General features: G+C 33.0%; 1 protein-coding gene and 2 long non-coding RNA genes across 3 annotated transcripts; 1 reads left to right on the top strand and 2 right to left on the bottom strand.

Annotated features, from left to right (window-relative positions):
• Positions 1–4,961: 4,961 nt before the first annotated feature.
• Positions 4,962–11,851, bottom strand: LOC123908275 (kinesin-like protein KIN-12A). Its single transcript, XM_045958863.1, has 16 exons — positions 11,218–11,851; positions 10,986–11,123; positions 10,805–10,888; positions 10,584–10,709; positions 10,437–10,496; positions 10,288–10,341; positions 10,092–10,184; positions 9,662–9,757; positions 9,280–9,425; positions 8,534–8,683; positions 8,319–8,448; positions 7,188–8,183; positions 7,009–7,107; positions 6,771–6,923; positions 5,860–6,699; positions 4,962–5,536 (listed from the first exon to the last, which is right to left on the bottom strand). Exons 1-16 carry the CDS (start codon positions 11,503–11,505, stop codon positions 5,234–5,236), a joined length of 3,756 nt encoding a protein of 1,251 aa, XP_045814819.1. The 5' UTR covers positions 11,506–11,851; the 3' UTR covers positions 4,962–5,233.
• A 4,720-nt stretch (positions 11,852–16,571) lies between these two features.
• LOC123903710 lies at positions 16,572–18,672 on the bottom strand. Its single transcript, XR_006808160.1, has 2 exons — positions 18,234–18,672; positions 16,572–16,829 (listed from the first exon to the last, which is right to left on the bottom strand). It is a non-coding gene; the product is annotated as an uncharacterized LOC123903710 (long non-coding RNA).
• Positions 16,573–17,418, top strand: LOC123903709. Its single transcript, XR_006808159.1, has 2 exons — positions 16,573–16,714; positions 16,985–17,418. It is a non-coding gene; the product is annotated as an uncharacterized LOC123903709 (long non-coding RNA).
• Positions 18,673–19,328: the final 656 nt, after the last annotated feature.

Raw genomic sequence — 19,328 nt, 5'->3', positions numbered from 1 at the left:
TTTATAAGTTATTTTTAGCTTATTTTCATAAGCTATCAAGGAAAGTAACTTATGAAAATAGTTTAACTTTATTTTATCTTTTATTATATAATGTTTTTTTATTTAAAAAATTATTACCAGTCGAGTCACAGACTAGGTATCTTTCATTTCGCGGCACTGTCTAAAATTGGATACCCTATGGGGCACACCACAACACCCAACCTAGTCCAACTGTATCGAGTTGGTCAGTCGGACAGCGGCAGCTCGTGTTGTCTTTCCTGTTTACAAAAGGCACATCCCAAGAGAGGAAAGCTCGCATTTCATTTAATGGCCAACTAGGTACATACCCGTGCATACGCATGGGACGCGCCTTGGGCGCGTTACATTGCATCGGCAAGTTAGGTCGCAAGGGTCCTACGGCGCGTTTCACGCGCCGAATAAGTTGGGTTCAATGAAGTTGTTTTTTTATAAATAGAAGCAATAAGTTGAATTAAATGGTTGTGTTATCATTAATCGACATTGCAAATCGATGTAATTAGTTTATAAATATGAAAAAAATGATCAACATAAATTTAATATATGTTTGCAATAATAGTTAAAAAAAATTTAAAAAAAATAAAAATAATATCCATTAAGACAATTTAGCGCAAAATCAATAACTTTCAAAACAACTTAATATGACTACAAATAATTCCTTTGATAATGTTGTTGAGTTTTGTAACATAATACATATAAAAAGATAGCATTTGAGTACAATAATGAAGCAACAGTTGAAGCCAATCTAAATAATCAAAACCTCACAAACATTCTTGCCACGCTCTTTGAATTCAAAACTTAGCCTATCTCGCAAATCAATATTGTTGTCAAAACAGAAGTTTTTCCATCCCCTTGCAATCTTGATAGTCTCTGATGGATGATTCTGATATTTTAAGTAAACTATTGAACTGCTTTTCGTTGGTACTTGAGAATCAGCTTATGAAAATTGTATCGCCTTACATAATCGTCAAATTCAGAAGGTAATGTCTACAAACAGTAGCGTTAGCTATTAGATTATGACAGTGTAACATGAATTGTTCTATGTAAATAAGTGAAACAAATAAACTTGATGAGGAAAAACAGCTTACAATTTCAGTGTGTGTAGCCTTATTTAGTTCAGCAAGAGTGAATTCAAAAACAGTTGATGCAGTAATTTGAGTACCATTTGACAATTTAGCGAATGACTGAATGTAGACATTGTCAGTACACTGATGTATGTTATTTTCAATATTTGATGTGTCTTCATCAGTTATAGTTGTTCCTTGACTTTCATAATAGTCATAGTTTTTAGCATAGTCATCTAGAAATTTTGCATATTCTGGTTCCATTTCGTCAAAATCAAACTGACTATAGGAAAAATAAATATTAAAATTATGTTAGATACATTTAAAACATTATGAAATTGGAATGCAAATATTATTGATTATTTTAGGGAAAGAATTGAAAATATCGTTTACCAAATAAAATATGGAATTGAATAAGAATCATGAAATATATATCAAATATAAGTTAAACAAAGATTTATGAAATAACATAAGTTAAATCATTGATCGAATGGTATTTACAATTAGGGTTTATAATATAATTTTGTGGCTGATGAGTAATAATATTATAAATTTCGGAATAATTTATTGTAAATAAAGTTGAAATATAAAAAAGGAAAAGAAATATCGATTTATACCTGTTATTTTAAAAATCCATTTTTACCCTATATGCGAATTTATCATAATCAGTCATAAAAAATCAGAAAATAATGAGTAATATTAAAACATAAAATTATGTATGGATTCATTAATCAATACTAAACCTAATTTGAAGTTTAACATTATGTTTAACAATATAAAAAAAAAGTCGTATTAAGGAAGAAGGGGAAAAAAACCTGACCTGATTGAGTTGCAGCTGCTTTTAGGGGTAAGTGATTGCTAATGATGGAAGTGTGGTATATTGTACTGGGCCAAATGAATCTTATAATTGGACCGAAAAAACTTTTATCAAATACAACAGTAAAAAGCCTTATTTGAAGATGAGAATATGCCCTAAACCAAAAAAAATTCAATTTAACTTATATACATTGCCGGTGTAAAATAGTTGTACACAATCGTCTAATAAGGTGGGGTCACTTGGCGGAAAATATAGTTGGTATATTTTTAGAGTGTATTAATATTTTATACAGTCGGTGCATAACAATTACATTCGTATTTTATAGTATCGAATAAAGGAAGGTTATTTCATTTTTTAAAAGTTATTAATGGAAATATTATTTGCGTTCCGGAAGATAATAAAAAGTTAGTTAGGGCAATTTGATGTATGAGTTATGTAAAGTTGATTTAATTATTTAAAAAAATTTAAAAAATATATTCATTGTTTGTAGCCGAAAGTTGTTGTATAATTTGAAACAGAGTGTCGATGAATAACTTTGACAATAAATATTTTTAACTTTATAATAGTAAGAATACTAAAAATTTGAAATTATGAAAATATTCACCTACACAAACTAAACATGTTATATGGTAATATTTATTTTTGTTTTTTAGTTTTAAAATAAGGTCAAATCAATATGTGTTTAGAATGCACAACTGTCAACTGTGTCAATAAAATTTGAACGGAGGGAGTATCAATTATTGTGACCTTGTCATGGTAAAGAATGATAGTTGGATTGGATAGGATAAAATTTTCCCTAATGTAATCTAATATTTTGTTGTACTTTTATTGATGTTTTTTATGTCAAACAAAATATAAATATAACATATATTGATATTTACATAAACATAGTTTGGTGGATAACATTACTCAACAAATATTACATTTGGCCTTGTACTCTTGCAAACATTCATGGAGACATACTATAGCGATTTAATCGATATTACACCTCTTGGGAGCTTTAAAACTATGTTCTTGACAAATTAGGTAAAAAGAAATTTCTGGTTTTTTGTATGAAATTCTGATTTGATTATTTGATAATGTTGAAAGACAATCCTTTCATATATGTTGAAACTAATTTATTCACTGATTGTTGAAAATTGAATTAGAAATTTAGAGAGGTGGATCCAAATTTCATTCGTGAATTTGGACATGAACTTCCTGGAGAATGGAAAATAATTGATTATCGATTTGAACATCATCTTGTTACATACAACAAAGATGAAATCCATCCTCTTCTTACGGATGGATGGAAAGAGATGAGAGAGGTTTCCGACCTACATCAGAATGAAATATTGATAATAAATAGGAATGTATTTGTAGATTAAATAAGTAATGATTATTGAAATTGAAGTAATATATTACCGTGGATATTTAGTAAAAAAAAGTAATGTATTTGTATATTTGACAATAAATATATAGTGAAAATGTTATTTATCGATAAAAGTGGAAATAGATAAAATCTAAATGAAATTTGCAAAAAATTTTATGAGAATAAGCATAAAGAATTATATATAAAAAATAATTTGGGTAATTTTCTGTTACAATCTGGGACAAAGAAATGAGTTATTTCTCTTATAATTTGGGACGGAGGCCTAATAATTTAGTAATAGTTTCATAAAGTTGTAGTACACAATTGGTTACACGTTGGATAATAATATGATTTTGAAGATAGTAAAAGTAAGTTCATCTTTATTATGTGCTTGATAGCTTTAAAGTTGTAGTAGAGTAACATATATTTGGAGAATCTTAGGTGATAAGATGCTTAGTTCTTGAAGCCAATAAGATGATTTTGAACTGACTTGTTATCTTTTGTATTATTTGAAAACTTGGTATCCGGCCATAGGACCGATTAATTTAAGGGGTGAATCCCCCTTGTGCCCATTTGCGGGGGCCCATTTTAAAGCCAGAGTTTTTTTGCTCTGTATTGATTTAGCTAACAAAAATTGGCACAAGGGAGAATCGAACTTGAGACTTATATTTGGAACTGACTTGACATCTCATATTGTAAAAGATTGACTGATGAATCTTTTTGTTGACACTAATATTAGCTCTTCAATATTAAATATAATATATACTTTATGTGGTTGAAAATATACAAAAATATTTACTATATTTTCAATTATATAAATGGCTAAATACATTAATACAGGAATATTAATATAAACTATATTTTCTCAACAATTTTATAATGGGTATGTAATTTTTAGTCATTCATATATGAATATTCATGAAAGTTATAATGGATTAGTAGTAGTTTGATAAAAGTGTAGTAGTTAAGTTGAAGTGGATAGACATTGAATACTTTAGGTTGAACTATAAATTTTGTCATAAAGAATCTTATTTGATAGGATGATGTTGAACTTTGATCTCCCACACTCTTTTTGCTTTTTTTCGGTGTAAGAAGTGGAGGGAGATAGAGTGTTATGTTGGAATTGGAGTGATAGATGTTAAAGAAGTGACAACATAGAAGAGAGTAGTTCAAATTTTGATTGGGCAATGTGAAGAAATTTTGTGAAATACCATTAAAGGTCAATGTCTTGCCTTTGCACCAAAAATTGGTTAGTGTAATATGTGAAGGTCAAATAAGTCAATATGCAAAAAGGTGGGGGTAGAATGAATTAGAGAACTTTAGGCCAAATATTCCAAAATTGCCCTTAAATGAAGAAGCAAAAAAAACGAAAAAAAAGTGCCTAAAGGGCAAAATCGGTTTTTTGGTATCATCTTTATTTCTTATATTTATAGTAGATACTAATTATTTTTACATTTAATACACCACTCAAGCCTGCCCCGACTGTTACTAATTATTTAATACACCAGTGGAAATTATATAATCTTTCTTCTCTTATTAGGTTACACATCAACAACATTTTTTTCTGTTGTCATAACTTTAAATGGTATTTCCACTGGGATTTTTCATATTACTGCAAAAGTCCACCGTAACACTTGCCATGCCTAAGTTTGAGTACCAAAAGTTTATCATGATACCAACTTATCAAAATGTAATCAAGAACAGGAAAAATGGGTGACAAAAAGACATACAAGACTTGCATCAATGTCAATAGCTATTACACAACTGAGGTTCTTGATTCTTCAAAGACATACAACATACAAGACTTGCACTTTATAATGACAATCTGCCAATTTATATTCGGCTTTGCAGTAAAAAACTAGATATATAGGGTATGGGGGGTGATACAGACTCATTTATGCCCTCACAAAGGGTAAGAACGAAAGAATACAATCATTTCTTCAAATCATATCAACAAGCTAATACAAAATGACACAGAATGATGATTTATATGTTGCATCTGTCATGACTAGAGAACCAGGATGGTTCTGCCAATTTTGCAAGCTCGACATCTTCTGCAATATTATTATTAAAAGGCTCAAACTGATCACTAACATAGGGTGGCTCCTTTGAGTCGTCATCATAATTGGGCATGACAACATCATAAACTGGTGGTACCGATTCCTTCTGCAAACGTGCTTCTGCAACAAGCTCATTAAGTGAGACAATCTCCTTCTCATGTGTCTTCTTCAACCTATCAATTTGTTTGTAGGCCTTTGCGGCTTCCTGCTCTGCATCCATAGCCCGTTTCTGCAAATGACATGTAAAAGTCAATCTCAAATAAAATGACTCAGCTCTTTAAATAAAAGTCACCATCAATATAAATAACAAGGCAAGCGATGTTAATATGTTCAAAAATCACCACTGGGGATCAAAGAAACAAACAGACATTTTCGAATAAGATAACACTGGAGAAGTATATGAAAAGTAGGAAGGTTGAAGGTGCCAATACAGGGAAAGCATTAGATATTAGTGAAATTATATGAATTTAAGGAGCCACAAAATTTATTTTGACGAATTTATGCCACTTGGTTCATAACACAAAATGGGAGTTAAATTGATTCCTTACTTACCTGTGCATTAACGACAGATTCTTCGGCTTCTTTAAGCCGGAAAAGCAGTTCACCTGCAGCTTGCACTGCTTCTGCGGTATCCTTCAATTGGGCTTGGAGCCCTCTATTTTCGTTCCTTAAGATTCGCCTTTCTTTTTCCCTTTCTGCTTTTAATGCTGAAATTTCTGCAGCAAGGGCATTTATAAACTTCGACTCTGCACCTCTTACCCCAGCTCTGGAAGCCGCTTTCTTGACATCCTCAATTCCTTCTTGGATCCTTCTATGCCTTGCAAGCAACTGGACGTGCTGCTCTTCCAAATCTGCATACTGTTCTAAAAGCCGTGCATGTCCTTCTATAGCCGTATGCATGGCTTCCTGAAGTTCCTTAGTACACTCCCTCTCAGCATCTAATTCGTGTTTCCTCTTTTCAGCTAACGACCTGTTAGCTTCAAGATCGGCTCTCAGTTCTTCAGAAAGAGATATCCACCTGCTTTCTGCCTCAGTCCATTTAATTCTTTCTTGTTCAAGTTTTACTTCAAAACTGTCTTTGATTGATGCTTGAATTTCATTTGTGTCGTTCCTCTCCTCTGTTGACTCTGGAATGGCAGTGAGAGTTGTTGCTGCCAAATTGGGTTCAGATGAACCAGTCAATTGCAGTAATGGATACTGCTTCCTTGCTGTGGATGAAGAATCAATATAAAATTGAAGTTGGCTTCTTAAACTTTGTATCTCTTCCATCAATACTTCCCTCTCTCCCAATTTGTAGAAATTTTGATACTCTTGTAGTTCATCTTGTAATCTTTTTAACTCTATATCCATCTTCAATACTTCTGGATGGTTCTCGTATTTCTCCTTTAAAACCTGTTCATAATAATTACATGATAAGCGTTGATCAAGTAATAATGGCAAAACTTAAAAGAACATATTTCTACCTTGTGTTCATGGGTAAGAGCTACCAGCTCTTCATCCATAAACTCCACGGTAGGTAAGACACCATCCATAAGGCTCTCAAGGCGAAGAATTTTTTCATCCCTTGTCTTTGCAATTACGGCATTGCATTCCATCGCATTCTTGTATTGTTGTACCTACAAAGAGCATGGGAAAACAGTCACAAATCATGACATAGAAAGAAAACAATAAGATGGTTGTTGGTAGAGAAAGGGAATCTACCAAGCGATTAAGCTGCATTATTTCAGAATTCTGCTTTGCACAAAATTCCTCTAGTGCCATTTCTCTCCTTATTGATCCTGCCAAGACCTTCTCTACTGCCTACAACGCAAGTGCAAGAAATTCTAATTAATATATAAAGAATAAGTTATACTGAAAAATCCACTGGCACTCGAACTTACTTTGAGAACTTGCTTGCTTGGCTTATCAGCAGACCCGAAGCAATCAACAGGTACCAGCTGTAGGTTTGAGCTATCATCAACAGGTACCAACTGTAGGTTTGAGCTATTGTCAGTCTCATTGACATCAAGTTGTGTTCTGTTTTTACAATTACTACAGGTGAACAAAATAGAATCTTCTTCAACATTGTCATCAAGAAACGTCTGCACGCCCACATCAACTTTGTCAACTGGGAACGTTTGTCTGGATTCTCTTGGTCGTAATGAAAACCTATATGATGACTGCCTCAAAGCTGCACTACGATGACTATCTATAATTTCAAGACCATGGCGAATGCTTGCAGCTAAATTTTCAGTTTTTGTAAGGAAACTTGGACCTGTCTGACTAGAAAAGGCAGTGGATGAGCTTTTCAGATTGCTAGTCTTTATGCCCAATTCACGTTCAACGTGAACATCATTCTCAGAAGGAGATACCCCCGATGATGTCCTTAGACTTTTCCTGCTGGTGCTGATTCTAGGAGAAACACTAGGAGTTGGGGATTTCAGGATTGGGGATATTTCACACTTAACTATGCTAAGGCCACCGGGTGAGACACAGTTCACTGTGGCACTGGGTGAATCACCGGACGGGTCTGAGGCTGAAAAACCGGAGAAATCTCCACTGTCAGGTTCACCCACAGGACAGGATGATTCTTCATTTAGAAATTTAGTGCCAGCAGAGACATTATTTTTCTCCTCACACGGTTGGGCAAAATCTTGATCATCAGTGTCCATTTTGTTGCCATTTTCTGATGCAAAATTTACTTGATCCTGGTCTTCAACCTCTTCCTCGTCAATCTCCATCTCCTCATCACCATCTTCATCGACACGGCATAATGGTGGCGGTCTATTGAGGCTAGACTGTAATATGTTCAAGCTTTTTCGAACCCAAGCTGCTGAATGACCTCCACTTGGGTCCATTGGATTGTAACCATTTTCTTTAATTCGATGCAGTTCATCCTGTTCATATCTTACACTGATGAGTTATTCAATTGAATTTCAATTTTCATAAAATGGCTAAATCAAAAACATGACTGAGAATAGCTGTCAAAATAAAATAAAAAACATGACCGAGAATATTGGAATAGAATATACCCTGAGTTGTCGTATCACTTGGCGCAAGTGGTTCACATTATCCTGCATAACTTCATTAACAACTGCCTTGTTCTTGATGGCTTTGGCACGTTGTGCGAATCTCAATGTACTGAAGGTCTCACTCCTACAACTGCAATACCAAGTCATGTAAAAAATCATAATACAAAAGGATTACTAGGGAGGACATTTCAAATGGCTGGTGGTTTACATACTACCTTTGTGCCGGTGATATAGCACAAACCATTGCTAATTTAGCATTTCCTCCAAGAGACTCCTGCAACAAAAATGTCAACCTGGAATCTCTGTATGGTATGTGCCGCTGCTTTCCTGTTTGAGAGACCTCAGCAAGAATGTTTATCAAATTCCTACAGTTCAATTTAACCTCAGTTAGAACTACCTCCAATAGAAATCATTGATTCCAAAAAAAATCACCCACAACTCTGCCATAATATAGTTTGGCCACTTCTCCACATTTTCCTATTTTAAAATCCAATCGTATTGTCCCGTGAGCTTAGCTCAGTTGGCAAGGACATTGCATATGCAGGGGACCAGGGTTCGAACCCCGGTCATCCCACTTATCCACCTTAAGGGTGGAATTCTAGCCACTAGGCTACTTGACAAAAAACAAAACAAAATCCATTCGTATTTATTTTAGTTTCAAACTGCAAATGAAATTAAGAAATTGTAACAATCAGCTTTCAACTGTCCTTATTAACATTTATTCTAGCTTCTATTTCAGGATGATCTGTTATTATTAGGCTTATTTCTGGGTCTCGTTGCAGTTAATAAATTTCCATTGAAGATTGAAAAAATGTTACTTATGCTTTCAATGTGTTTTTGGCTAAAGCTTCACTCACTTCGCCTTTTTCTAGAAAATTGTATGAGTTCAATTCACATCACCAAATCATTTTGTGTATTATCTATATCTCTAAATGTAATACACATGTATGCTAAACCATACCCAAGCTGTGAGAGTGATCTATTAATATTGCCAGCCTCCTTCAAACGCTCTCCGGCAGCACCTGTTGATTTTTGTCGTTCTGACCCAGCCAGATCAACAAGATTGATTCTACTTGTTTTTAATCTGCTCACACCGTCTGCTGCACTCTGCGAATATGAATTTACTTTAAACCCCCTTCCAGATTTAAAGCTCAACTATAGGCATTAAGAACTCCCAAATACAAGTTCTTCAAAAAACAGTTACCAAGATTAAAAAAAACATGGAATGAATATATTTCCTTAACAGAATTCCTCTATAATATGATATCGGGAGTTTGCTGATGTTACAAAAATTAAATAAATCGACATAATCTGCGTGCCATAAGGGAATAATGTATCATCACCTTGCATCGGGACTCAACAACACAAGTAAAAACAGTGTGAGAGCGGGAACTTTCAGAATTTATACTGGTTGCACCTATTCTCCTGTTTGATAATCCCTGCACAATGAATGAAGTGTGGATTGTAGTAAAACTAGTGAAGGAGTAAATGACCCACACAATGACACTTTAAGTTTAAAAACATTTGATCCATTTAATTGTGTCTAAATAACACAAAACTATACAATTTTTTGGTAATCAATAAGAGCATGAATTCTTTCCACTGAGCTACTTGGGTTTCAGTCTTCAGAGTATGAAAAGTTGACCTGCTGCATAACAGCAGGCTAAGACTATTTTGATAGACTCACTCAAAGATATGTCATAAAAATAAAAATAGTGATAATATTTGCATCAATACAATGTCAGGGATGATATGTTATATATGATGAATCACCTTCAGTAAAAGCTGAGTAACATCCTTCATTGTAGACACCTGCTCCTCTGTAAGATTTTCAACATAAACACCTGATTTGACATCTTCTCTAATCTGGGTAAAGGACAAAGAATAAGTTAGTTCCAGTAAAAATCTATAAAACATGAGAAAATAAATAAATAAATAAATAAATAAAACATGTAGTGTTAGATTTTACCTGAAGGTTCTTTTGATTTGGATCAAACAGATCTGTGATTTGCTCATTATATATCTGGCAACAACAATTTGTGTTATTATGTAAACTAAAACTAAAATTACAAGCCTAAGGTCAGAAACGTTGAAATAAATAGGAGTCAATCAACCAACCTCGAGAAAAGAGCAGTGGCACTGATAATTGAGCTGTTGATCAGAGTTCTTAATTTGCTCCTGTGCAGTAAATACTTTAGTAAACAACGCGAAACACTGCAAACAATCTTCAAATAATTTTTATAATGAACAAAATTGAATGCTCACTTCATTTATACGTGCAAATAGTCGCTCAAAAACTCGCGGTGTTAGTCCTTGTTGCTCCTTTGCTACATTTTCTTCAGACAAAGAATTGGCCGGACCCCACATTGTAAAAGTCTTCCCACTCCCCGTCTAACAATTTCAAAAATAAAAGCATATATAGCATCAAATCTAGCATTATAACAGAAATGCGGCAAAATAAGAAAGTATAGTAAGAAAAAAGAAACCTGTCCATAAGCAAAGACGGAACTATTGAAACCAGCCAAACAATTCTCAACCAGAGGAACCCCAACATGTTCAAAAATATCAAGCTGAAAAACGAGATCATAAAATGCACTAATTAAACACACTGAAAATGAAGTACTAATTCTGAATCAGTTTCATCAGAAACAAAAATAGAAACCATACCTGAGTAGAATCAACATCAGCAACAGAATCAAAGGTAAAACTGTGGCCATTAATGGTTAAAGAATCACCGGAGATCTTCTGAACAATAGGATCTCCTTCGTCCTTATCGTTGCGCAACGGTCTCATCCTCACAATAACCTAAACAACGCACACATACACAGATATATACAAAATTAGAAACGGAACAAAAATTGAACAAGATCTGAAACCCTAAAAAAGCAGTTGGAAATACCTTGACACCGGAATCGGAAGTTGCCGGGAGTGAATTATCGGCGGCGAGAGTATCAAGAGCGAGCTTGCGTTTGAGAGGATTGGAAGATGGAGGTCTTGGTGGTAATGGACTTTTCAATTTGACATGGGAAGGGGAAGAAGTGACGGTGCAATTTGGATCTGAGTTTTCTTTGGTTTGGCTGTGTTTACGAGTGGGTCTAGATTTGGCGGAGCTGCTAGGACTTGATGAAGATGGAAGCTCTGCGGCGTCTCTTGCGGTTGCGTTTCTTGGAAGCATGAAATGCTTCATTTTTTCCGGTGAAGAGAGAGAAAGAAATGGGAGAGGTAAGAAGAGAGAGAGAGAGAGAGAGGGGAAGTTTGAAGTAGCCGTTGGGGGGAAGAAGAGAAATTGAAACGGATTTTGAATGAATAGAGAGGGGACGCACTATTGACTCTTGGGATGGAGAGAGAAACTCGATTTTTTGAATTTTTTTTTTTTTTGGTTAAGAAAATTAGAAATAGATTTTTTGAATTTTTATTAGATCTGGATCTTGATTCTGGACTTGCTTATTTGGGTTTTCTATACTCTCTACAGTCCAAAAATAGTGGGAAGATTTTTTTAAAAAAATTATTTTTCACACATTTCACAAAAATCTGTTATGGTTAATCATTTTGCTTTCATGATATATGTTTATTTCTTTGATTGATCAACATCAACTTAGATTTGAACACTAGTTTATTGTTAAGAGACATCTAATAATAAATGGATCTAGAGAATTAATAGGTAGAATACCGTTAATTTTGGTTGGTCTCAATAACACATTAAATGATGTTCAATTTTTCTAAAAATTTATATGAATGATCTATATGATATAAAGTTTCAATCCAACGGTGGATTTTATAAAATTTATTTTCGTTATCGAGATATTGACAAGTGGTGCACCGTGCACCACTTGTTTCACTCTTTCTTGTTAGAAGTGGTCATGCAGGCAAACTTAGTTAAGAGTTCAGATCCACTCCATTATTTTATGCTCCTTTTCCTCCAGTTTTTCCATCGATGGATGACATGTGGCAAAATAAAAATCCAATGGTCTAGATTAAAATAAGTAATTGTTTAATTAATAGAAAAAAAACACTCTATAACAATGTTTTGTCTTCTTTCTCCTCTACACTACCACTCTTCCGCTTCCTCCACTGGACATCCCTCCCTTTTCCGCCCATCACGCTCGGCCGCAATCACCTCTCCGTCAGTCATAGACATCTCGCCGCCATCATTCTGTCTATATTCGTTACAGCACAGTTCGCCGCCATTTTCACCTCTGTGGCCATCTCGCCGTCGTGGTGTCTTCTATGTGCTGCCATCTGCCCATCTTTTTCAGTTTGAAGATTGTTTGATTAAAATTTAAGATTGTCATTGAAGATTGGTTGATTGAAGTTGTTGTTTGGTTGTGTTATAATCAATTTTAGGATTCAATTTGGGACTGTAATTAAAATGGAGAAAAATGAAATTTTAAGATTAAGTAAGTAGAAGTTTATGGAATTTTAAGTTTTGAATGTTAGTAAAAACTAGCTGTTCGTCTTTCATTAGTTTCTGTTCTTCTTGTTTGGAAGAGCTGCAACAGTAAAATTATGTTTATGCGGGTTGGTTTGTGACGGCGGTTACAAAGGTGAAACCTTGAAATAAATCAAACGCCACCGTAACGGAATAGGACAGACGGAGAGAAATTGTTCTGGCTGGAGTGGGATATGGATGGTCATGAGTCATGACGGCAAGAAGGCCAGACGATGAAGCAAAGAAGACTGAGAAACAAGGGTTGTTGTTGTTTCTCTGTGATTTTCATAAGTTAGTGTTTTTAATCTCATCCATCGAAAAATTTAATTGCCACGTGTCATCCATCGGTGGAAAAACTGGAGGAAAATGAGCATAAGATAATGGAGTGGATCTGAACTCCTTAGTTAAATAGTTTTAAAGTTAATGCAATTTCGACTACTAAAACAATTTATGATGTGGGTAGGGTGATTGGTCATTTGTCTAATGTTCAGATCATTTGTTAGTAAATCTAAGAATAATCCATACTTTAACACTTATAATCTGAGGTGGAGAGACCATCCTAATTTTTCATACAATGGTTGATAAAAAATAATAATAAGGATCAAAAGGAAATTTGGTGAGATTTGGGATAAAATAATTTTTTTTTTTGTAAGATACCTTTTAATAAATATTTTTTTTCATATAATTATATATATAAATAATAGTATAAATAATTATATAAAAAATAGTGTAAATTAAACTGTTTTAACTTTTTTGAAATAAATTAAATATTTGATATTTTCATATAGTTTTGTTTAGCAATAATGCAATATCATTTGTTTATAGTATATACTATATACTATTATTTTATTCATTAACTAACATAGTATAAAGGTCCATTAAAAATAAAAATATAAACTCTATTTAGCACATAAAAAAACCTTTGTAAAAAATAAATAAACGCAATCCTTATATCCGCTGCCGCGCTTTCTCCTTTTCTCTCCGGCTACCAAATATTTCATTTCCTCTCTTTTTCTCTCCTCTGCAAATGGCACAAAGGAAATGCAAGAGAGTCATATTAGTAGGAATGAAATATTCTGGCCGTGATTATCTGAAAAACCCTCTACCGAAGGCTGAAAAACTAAAAAACATGTTGCTAGAGAAGTATGCGTTTAGTGGTGACAATGTTAAGGTAATGTCTGATCATCATGATAAAAAAGAACTTATAATGCATCAACTCACCGAATTTGTAAGAAAATTGCAAGAGGGGATATGTTGTTATTGTCGTTTGCGGGTCACGGAGATCAAATGTCGTTTCATTCGAAAAATTAAACTACTACACTCTACCCATGTATGATTGTTTTAATGTAATTATAAATTTATAATAGATATGTGAGGTTAACAAAAATCAATCAGTTATAAAACTTGGAGCCAAAACTATATTTAAACAAGTGTTTTAACCTTTTCATAAGAAAACAAAAGACATTAATGCGAAACATCTATTAAGGGTAAAGATTTTGCTTTGCAAATTCACAACATCTTCTCGATTGCTTTCATCTCCTTTTTTCCTTTGTCAGAACTACTCATTTTTCTTATTTTTCAGGTTTGCCTGTTATTAAAGATTTCGCTAGCAAAAAAATTATTATGAAAAGAGATTGGTAAGTAGTATTTCTTTAAAATGATCAAATTGTTTGTGATTTATTTTTTGTTGGCATGTATGCCTTTAGTGATCATGACTTCCGCTTAGTTCTTTGAAGCACCCTTCGACATCGAGGATCAGTCTTTCTCCTATCATTTGATGAACATTTTGGAAGATATCAATGGAGATGTAACCTATAAGGAGTTGGTCGATAGAATCAACCATAACTAAGTCGCTCAAGGTCATCCCAACTGTGCATGATTCTATTAATGTAATTATAAATTGGGTAAATAGGCGAATTTTGCATTACCCCCTGCAAAATAGGCGAATTTTGCATTACCCCTGCAAATATTTTTTTTGACATTACCCCCTACAATTTGAAGATTCTTTGCATTTATCCCTTGATTGCACAACAAGCAGATGACATGGATAGAATCTTGACGTGGCACGTACAAGTGATATTTATTTATTTTTTGTTTATTTTTAATTGCCGTCAATTGTACACGTGGAACTTACCATTGTTTTTAAAAACAAATTAATGCCTCATAATATAAATAATTTGTTTAGTTTTTTTTTCCGAATATATAATTTGTTTAGTTCTTTTTTTTTTTACTAAAAAAATAGTAATCTGAGTTAAGTTAAAACCATCATCAAAACTATCACCATGATAATGAACGCCAACCCCAACCTCTAAACTTTCATCATCTCCACAAACCTCACACAATTTTCAGGGCATAATTAAAAGAAAAATTTCCAAAATCAACCCCATATCTGGGTTTACCTATGAAGGTTTGGTTTTGATGAATTTAATTTTCTGGGCTGCTTCTGTGAATGACAAAAACGAAGGCAATCCGAGAGAAGATATTCAATTGCCGGTAAAGGATTTCAAGATGATGGTGAAGAGTTTTAATTCACGATTATTTGAGAGGAGATGAATGTTTCTGTCAGTTTCGGCTAAGGGTTTCAAAATGACGGTGAAGAGTTTCAAGAAGTAGATGAAGAAAGGTTATGGTGATTTGAGAGAAGAGATGAACGTTTCTGCAGTTTTTTTTTTTTTTTTGACAATTAATTTGCTTTTATTTAAAATAAAATATATATATGATTATCTTGATTTTTTTAAAAAAAAAATAGGTAAATTCCACTTGTACAATTGATGTGAATTAAAAATAAATAAAAATTAGATAAATACCACGTGTACGTGTCATGTCAAGATTTTGTCCATGTCACCCGCTTGTTGTGCAACCGGGGGCTAAAGGCAAGAAATCTTCAAATTGCAGGGGGTAATGTAAAAAAAATAAAATTGCAGGAGGGTAACGCAAAATTCGCCTATTTTGCAGGGGGTAAAAGCCTATTTACCCTTATAAATTTATAATTGATATGTGCACAATATGTTGTTAATCAAATAGACACTCTTTTAGGAAGATAAATAAAAAGGCATAAAACAAAAGTTTCTGCGTGCCCGATGATTTTTAAATCAATGTTTAAACAGTGTAGTTTTAACAACCCATATTTTTGCCTATAAATAGAGATCCAGTCCACAATGATTTGACTCACTGAAACTAAGAGAGCTGAAGACGGCAAGGGTGTCGAATTTAAAAGTATAATTTAATAAAAAAAAAATTTAAAAACATGACATATAGAAAAAATTGTAAGATAAATCTAAAGTTAATTTTGTAATTCTGCATTTTATGAGTCACTTTTTTACAAATTATAAATCTAAAAAGAAATTATTTTTGTTAGTTTATTAAAATTGGATATTAATAGTGCATTTAAACAAATAATCTATACTCTTCACAAAGAGAGCAACTACCCTTTTCACTGTTGATACCCAATTTTTGGTGGTTTGCGTTTCTGCCCCTTTCTAAACCGAATTGTTCCTGCTGGTTTCGTATTCTGTCCCATTCTAAACCTGATTTTTACCAGCTATCTTAAGTACTTTTCAGATTATTATCTGGTTGCTTTTCAGATCTTTACTAATACAGGTTGCTGTCCTGAATCAGTAGATTAAAAAATGAATATTTTTTGTGTATAAATACCCTTAGATGGAAACGAGCAAACAAATCTTGAGGTGTATTTTGTTAAAACCTTCCTCTTTTATGCCATTCATATTGAGAATTTGTTTTCATATCTTCTGCAATATTATCAAATCTCCTTTTCTTCTTATGCCAATCATATTTGAGATTTTGTTTTCATAAATTGTATTTCATGCTATGCTATTGTTTTCACTTTTCACATATTATACTTCATGCTCTAAAATTGACTATCATTTTGCAGGTACACTGAGTATAAAAAAAAAGGAAACTTTTTTAAAAGTGTTGTCCTCCTCTACAAAGATACTAAATCCATGAGGTAATTTTTTGCTCTCTTACTATATATTCACTAGCAAAATTGGAAATTGATGTATTCATCCAATTTCTTAGCATCTCTCTCTACATAGTTTGTCTTCAACACCAATACATGAGACCTGAGAAAATAGGCAACAATAACAACGGTGAATGAATACCCACAAATATAAAACAATAATTATAATATATCATCTTCAACAATATACTATCATCTTCAACAATATTATGTTTTCAACAGAAAATAATCTATATATTACTACACATATTAAAGCAGAAGACATGCCTAAGTTGGAGAAAAAACAACAAGTTCAGCCTGCTACAAAAGACTTATAAAGAGCCAAAAAGGAAAACACCTATACAGTAAGCCACACAAAAAGCACCGCAATTCCAAAACAAATACAAAGGATTGGAAGCAAAAGCGCTGCCAAGCAATGAAAGACTATACACCCAAAAGATTCAATTTCAAGCAAAAAAAAAAAAAAAAAACAGAGCAGCAGGCAACCCAACAACACAGAAAAGGAGGTGCATCAACACAGATGGTGCAACAAAAATCCAGCAACATAGAACAACAACTGTGTGATAACATGTATGACACAAGTTGATAAAGTGAATGTTATATCTAATATATTTGACTATCTTATTTCTTTTTATCATACTTTCTCTCTATTTGTATCCAATAAGAAAAAGTTTAATATTTTTGTTTGTTCATATTTTGCTTTCTTTGCAGTTTTGATCACCTCCATCCAATTTTTGTATCTTTTTAGATTTTGATAAAGAAACCTTTTCTGGGTTTTTTTGTTGATTGTGATTTTTGAATTGGTGGTGTTAGGGAATCATCACCCTGTAATGGTGTTTGGTCTATAATTGTTGAACACTGCTGTAATTCATATCTTTCATCTAGATAATGAACATCATTGAAGCAGAGTTTAGAATACAATTGATAAAATTGTATCAATTATTATCAAAATAAAATAAAAAGAGGCCAATATATGAATTATTGAATTAGGTTGATGTTGCTCTCTACTGAATTGTTGATATATCCAGATGTAGCAATACAGAAGGATTAGAAGGCTGAATAATGTTTCATTGCAAGTATTTATATGACTCGGATGATGATCACAAAGAAGCAAACTATATATCCAATGAAGCACCATCAAAATTAGAACAAATAATATATATTGAGACCTTCTGCACTAAAGGTGTGCTTTTGTCCTTCTGTATTTCAGCAACAACCCCTTTAATATGGTGACTCTCAAAATATTACCCACCACTCAAAACCAAATAACCTCATATATATAAAGCAGAACATCTACAAAAGAGATTTTGTTTATATATACTAGAAATAAGGGAATCTTTTTCATATTTTGAAGAGAAGAAAAAAATATAAATGTGTCTTGAAAATCAAAATCGAAAACAGAATAAAAAAGTTACAAACTTATTCAAGTATTTTGTTTACATAAGAAAAAAGTTGAAACATGATGATCATATAAGACACAATTGAATAAATCATGTTTAGATTTCACCTGAGTCCTGCTCAAATTTTTTAGATCTAGCACAGAAAAATGCAACCACGCATCCTCACTGCTACAAACCTCCATGTCACGCTGTATGTGGCGGTTTGACATTAAAAGCACGAGCTTGATTTATGTGTATAAAGATTTCATGATTTTTGAGTGAAAAACAGAAGAAATGGACAAGTTGATTTCATGGTTTCAATCAGAAGAAATGGACAAGTTGTGGTATATATGCATGAAGAAACGTCTGTAAAGTGGCGGTGACAAAAATCAATATAATAGATCTGAGAAACAAAAGGATGAGTTTTGTATAGGAGAATTAGAAGAGTCTAAGGGTTGTTGTTTCATGATCAGAGGAGACCGGATGGTGACGAGGGATGGCCGGAAAGGAATATTAGCGGTGGAAGCAAAGTTGTTTACTTTGAAAGAGAAGAACAGCAAAAGTTGCTAACTGAACAGATAAGAAAGAAAATTGAAAGAAAAAATAATAATTTCCTTCTACCACTACAATTAATCTTTCACCCCTATATTTTTTATGTTATTCCAATTTTACCCTTTAATGTATTATTTTTTTTTATTTTTTTCATTTAATTATTTTATTCAACTTTTCAAAATCTCTACACACCCCCTTCACTATATTGTTCCGGTTCATATCAGAACTCATATCAGAACCCTCATGCAAAGTATTTAGGTATAAATATTCATATCGGAACACTTATACAAAGTTGTTAGGTATGAATATTCATACAAGAACGAAGTGTTTAGGTATGAAGATTCATACTGGAATACTTATACAAAGTTGTACATATGAATATTCATATCATAACAAAATGTTTAGGTATGAATATTCATACCGAAACACTCATGCAAAGTGTTTAGGTATGAGGGGGTGTGCAGAGATCCCAAAAAAGTTAAATAGAATAAAATAAAAAATAAAATAATAAGGGTAAATTTTGAATATCATAAAAAATGTAGGGGTAAAGAGTTAATTATAGGGGTGGAAGAGAAAATTGTTTTTATTTAAATTCTTTAAGGGGCCGGCCCAAAAGCCCACGGGGACAACCCAGGATGACTCATGAAAAATATAGGCCTGGGGGCTGGCCC

The sequence above is a fragment of the Trifolium pratense genome, linkage group LG2 (assembly GCF_020283565.1).
Source record: "Trifolium pratense cultivar HEN17-A07 linkage group LG2, ARS_RC_1.1, whole genome shotgun sequence".
Taxonomy (NCBI): domain Eukaryota; kingdom Viridiplantae; phylum Streptophyta; class Magnoliopsida; order Fabales; family Fabaceae; genus Trifolium; species Trifolium pratense.
The sequence above is the reverse complement of the archived record's forward strand: the minus strand, read 5'-3'. Positions and strand labels throughout refer to the sequence as shown.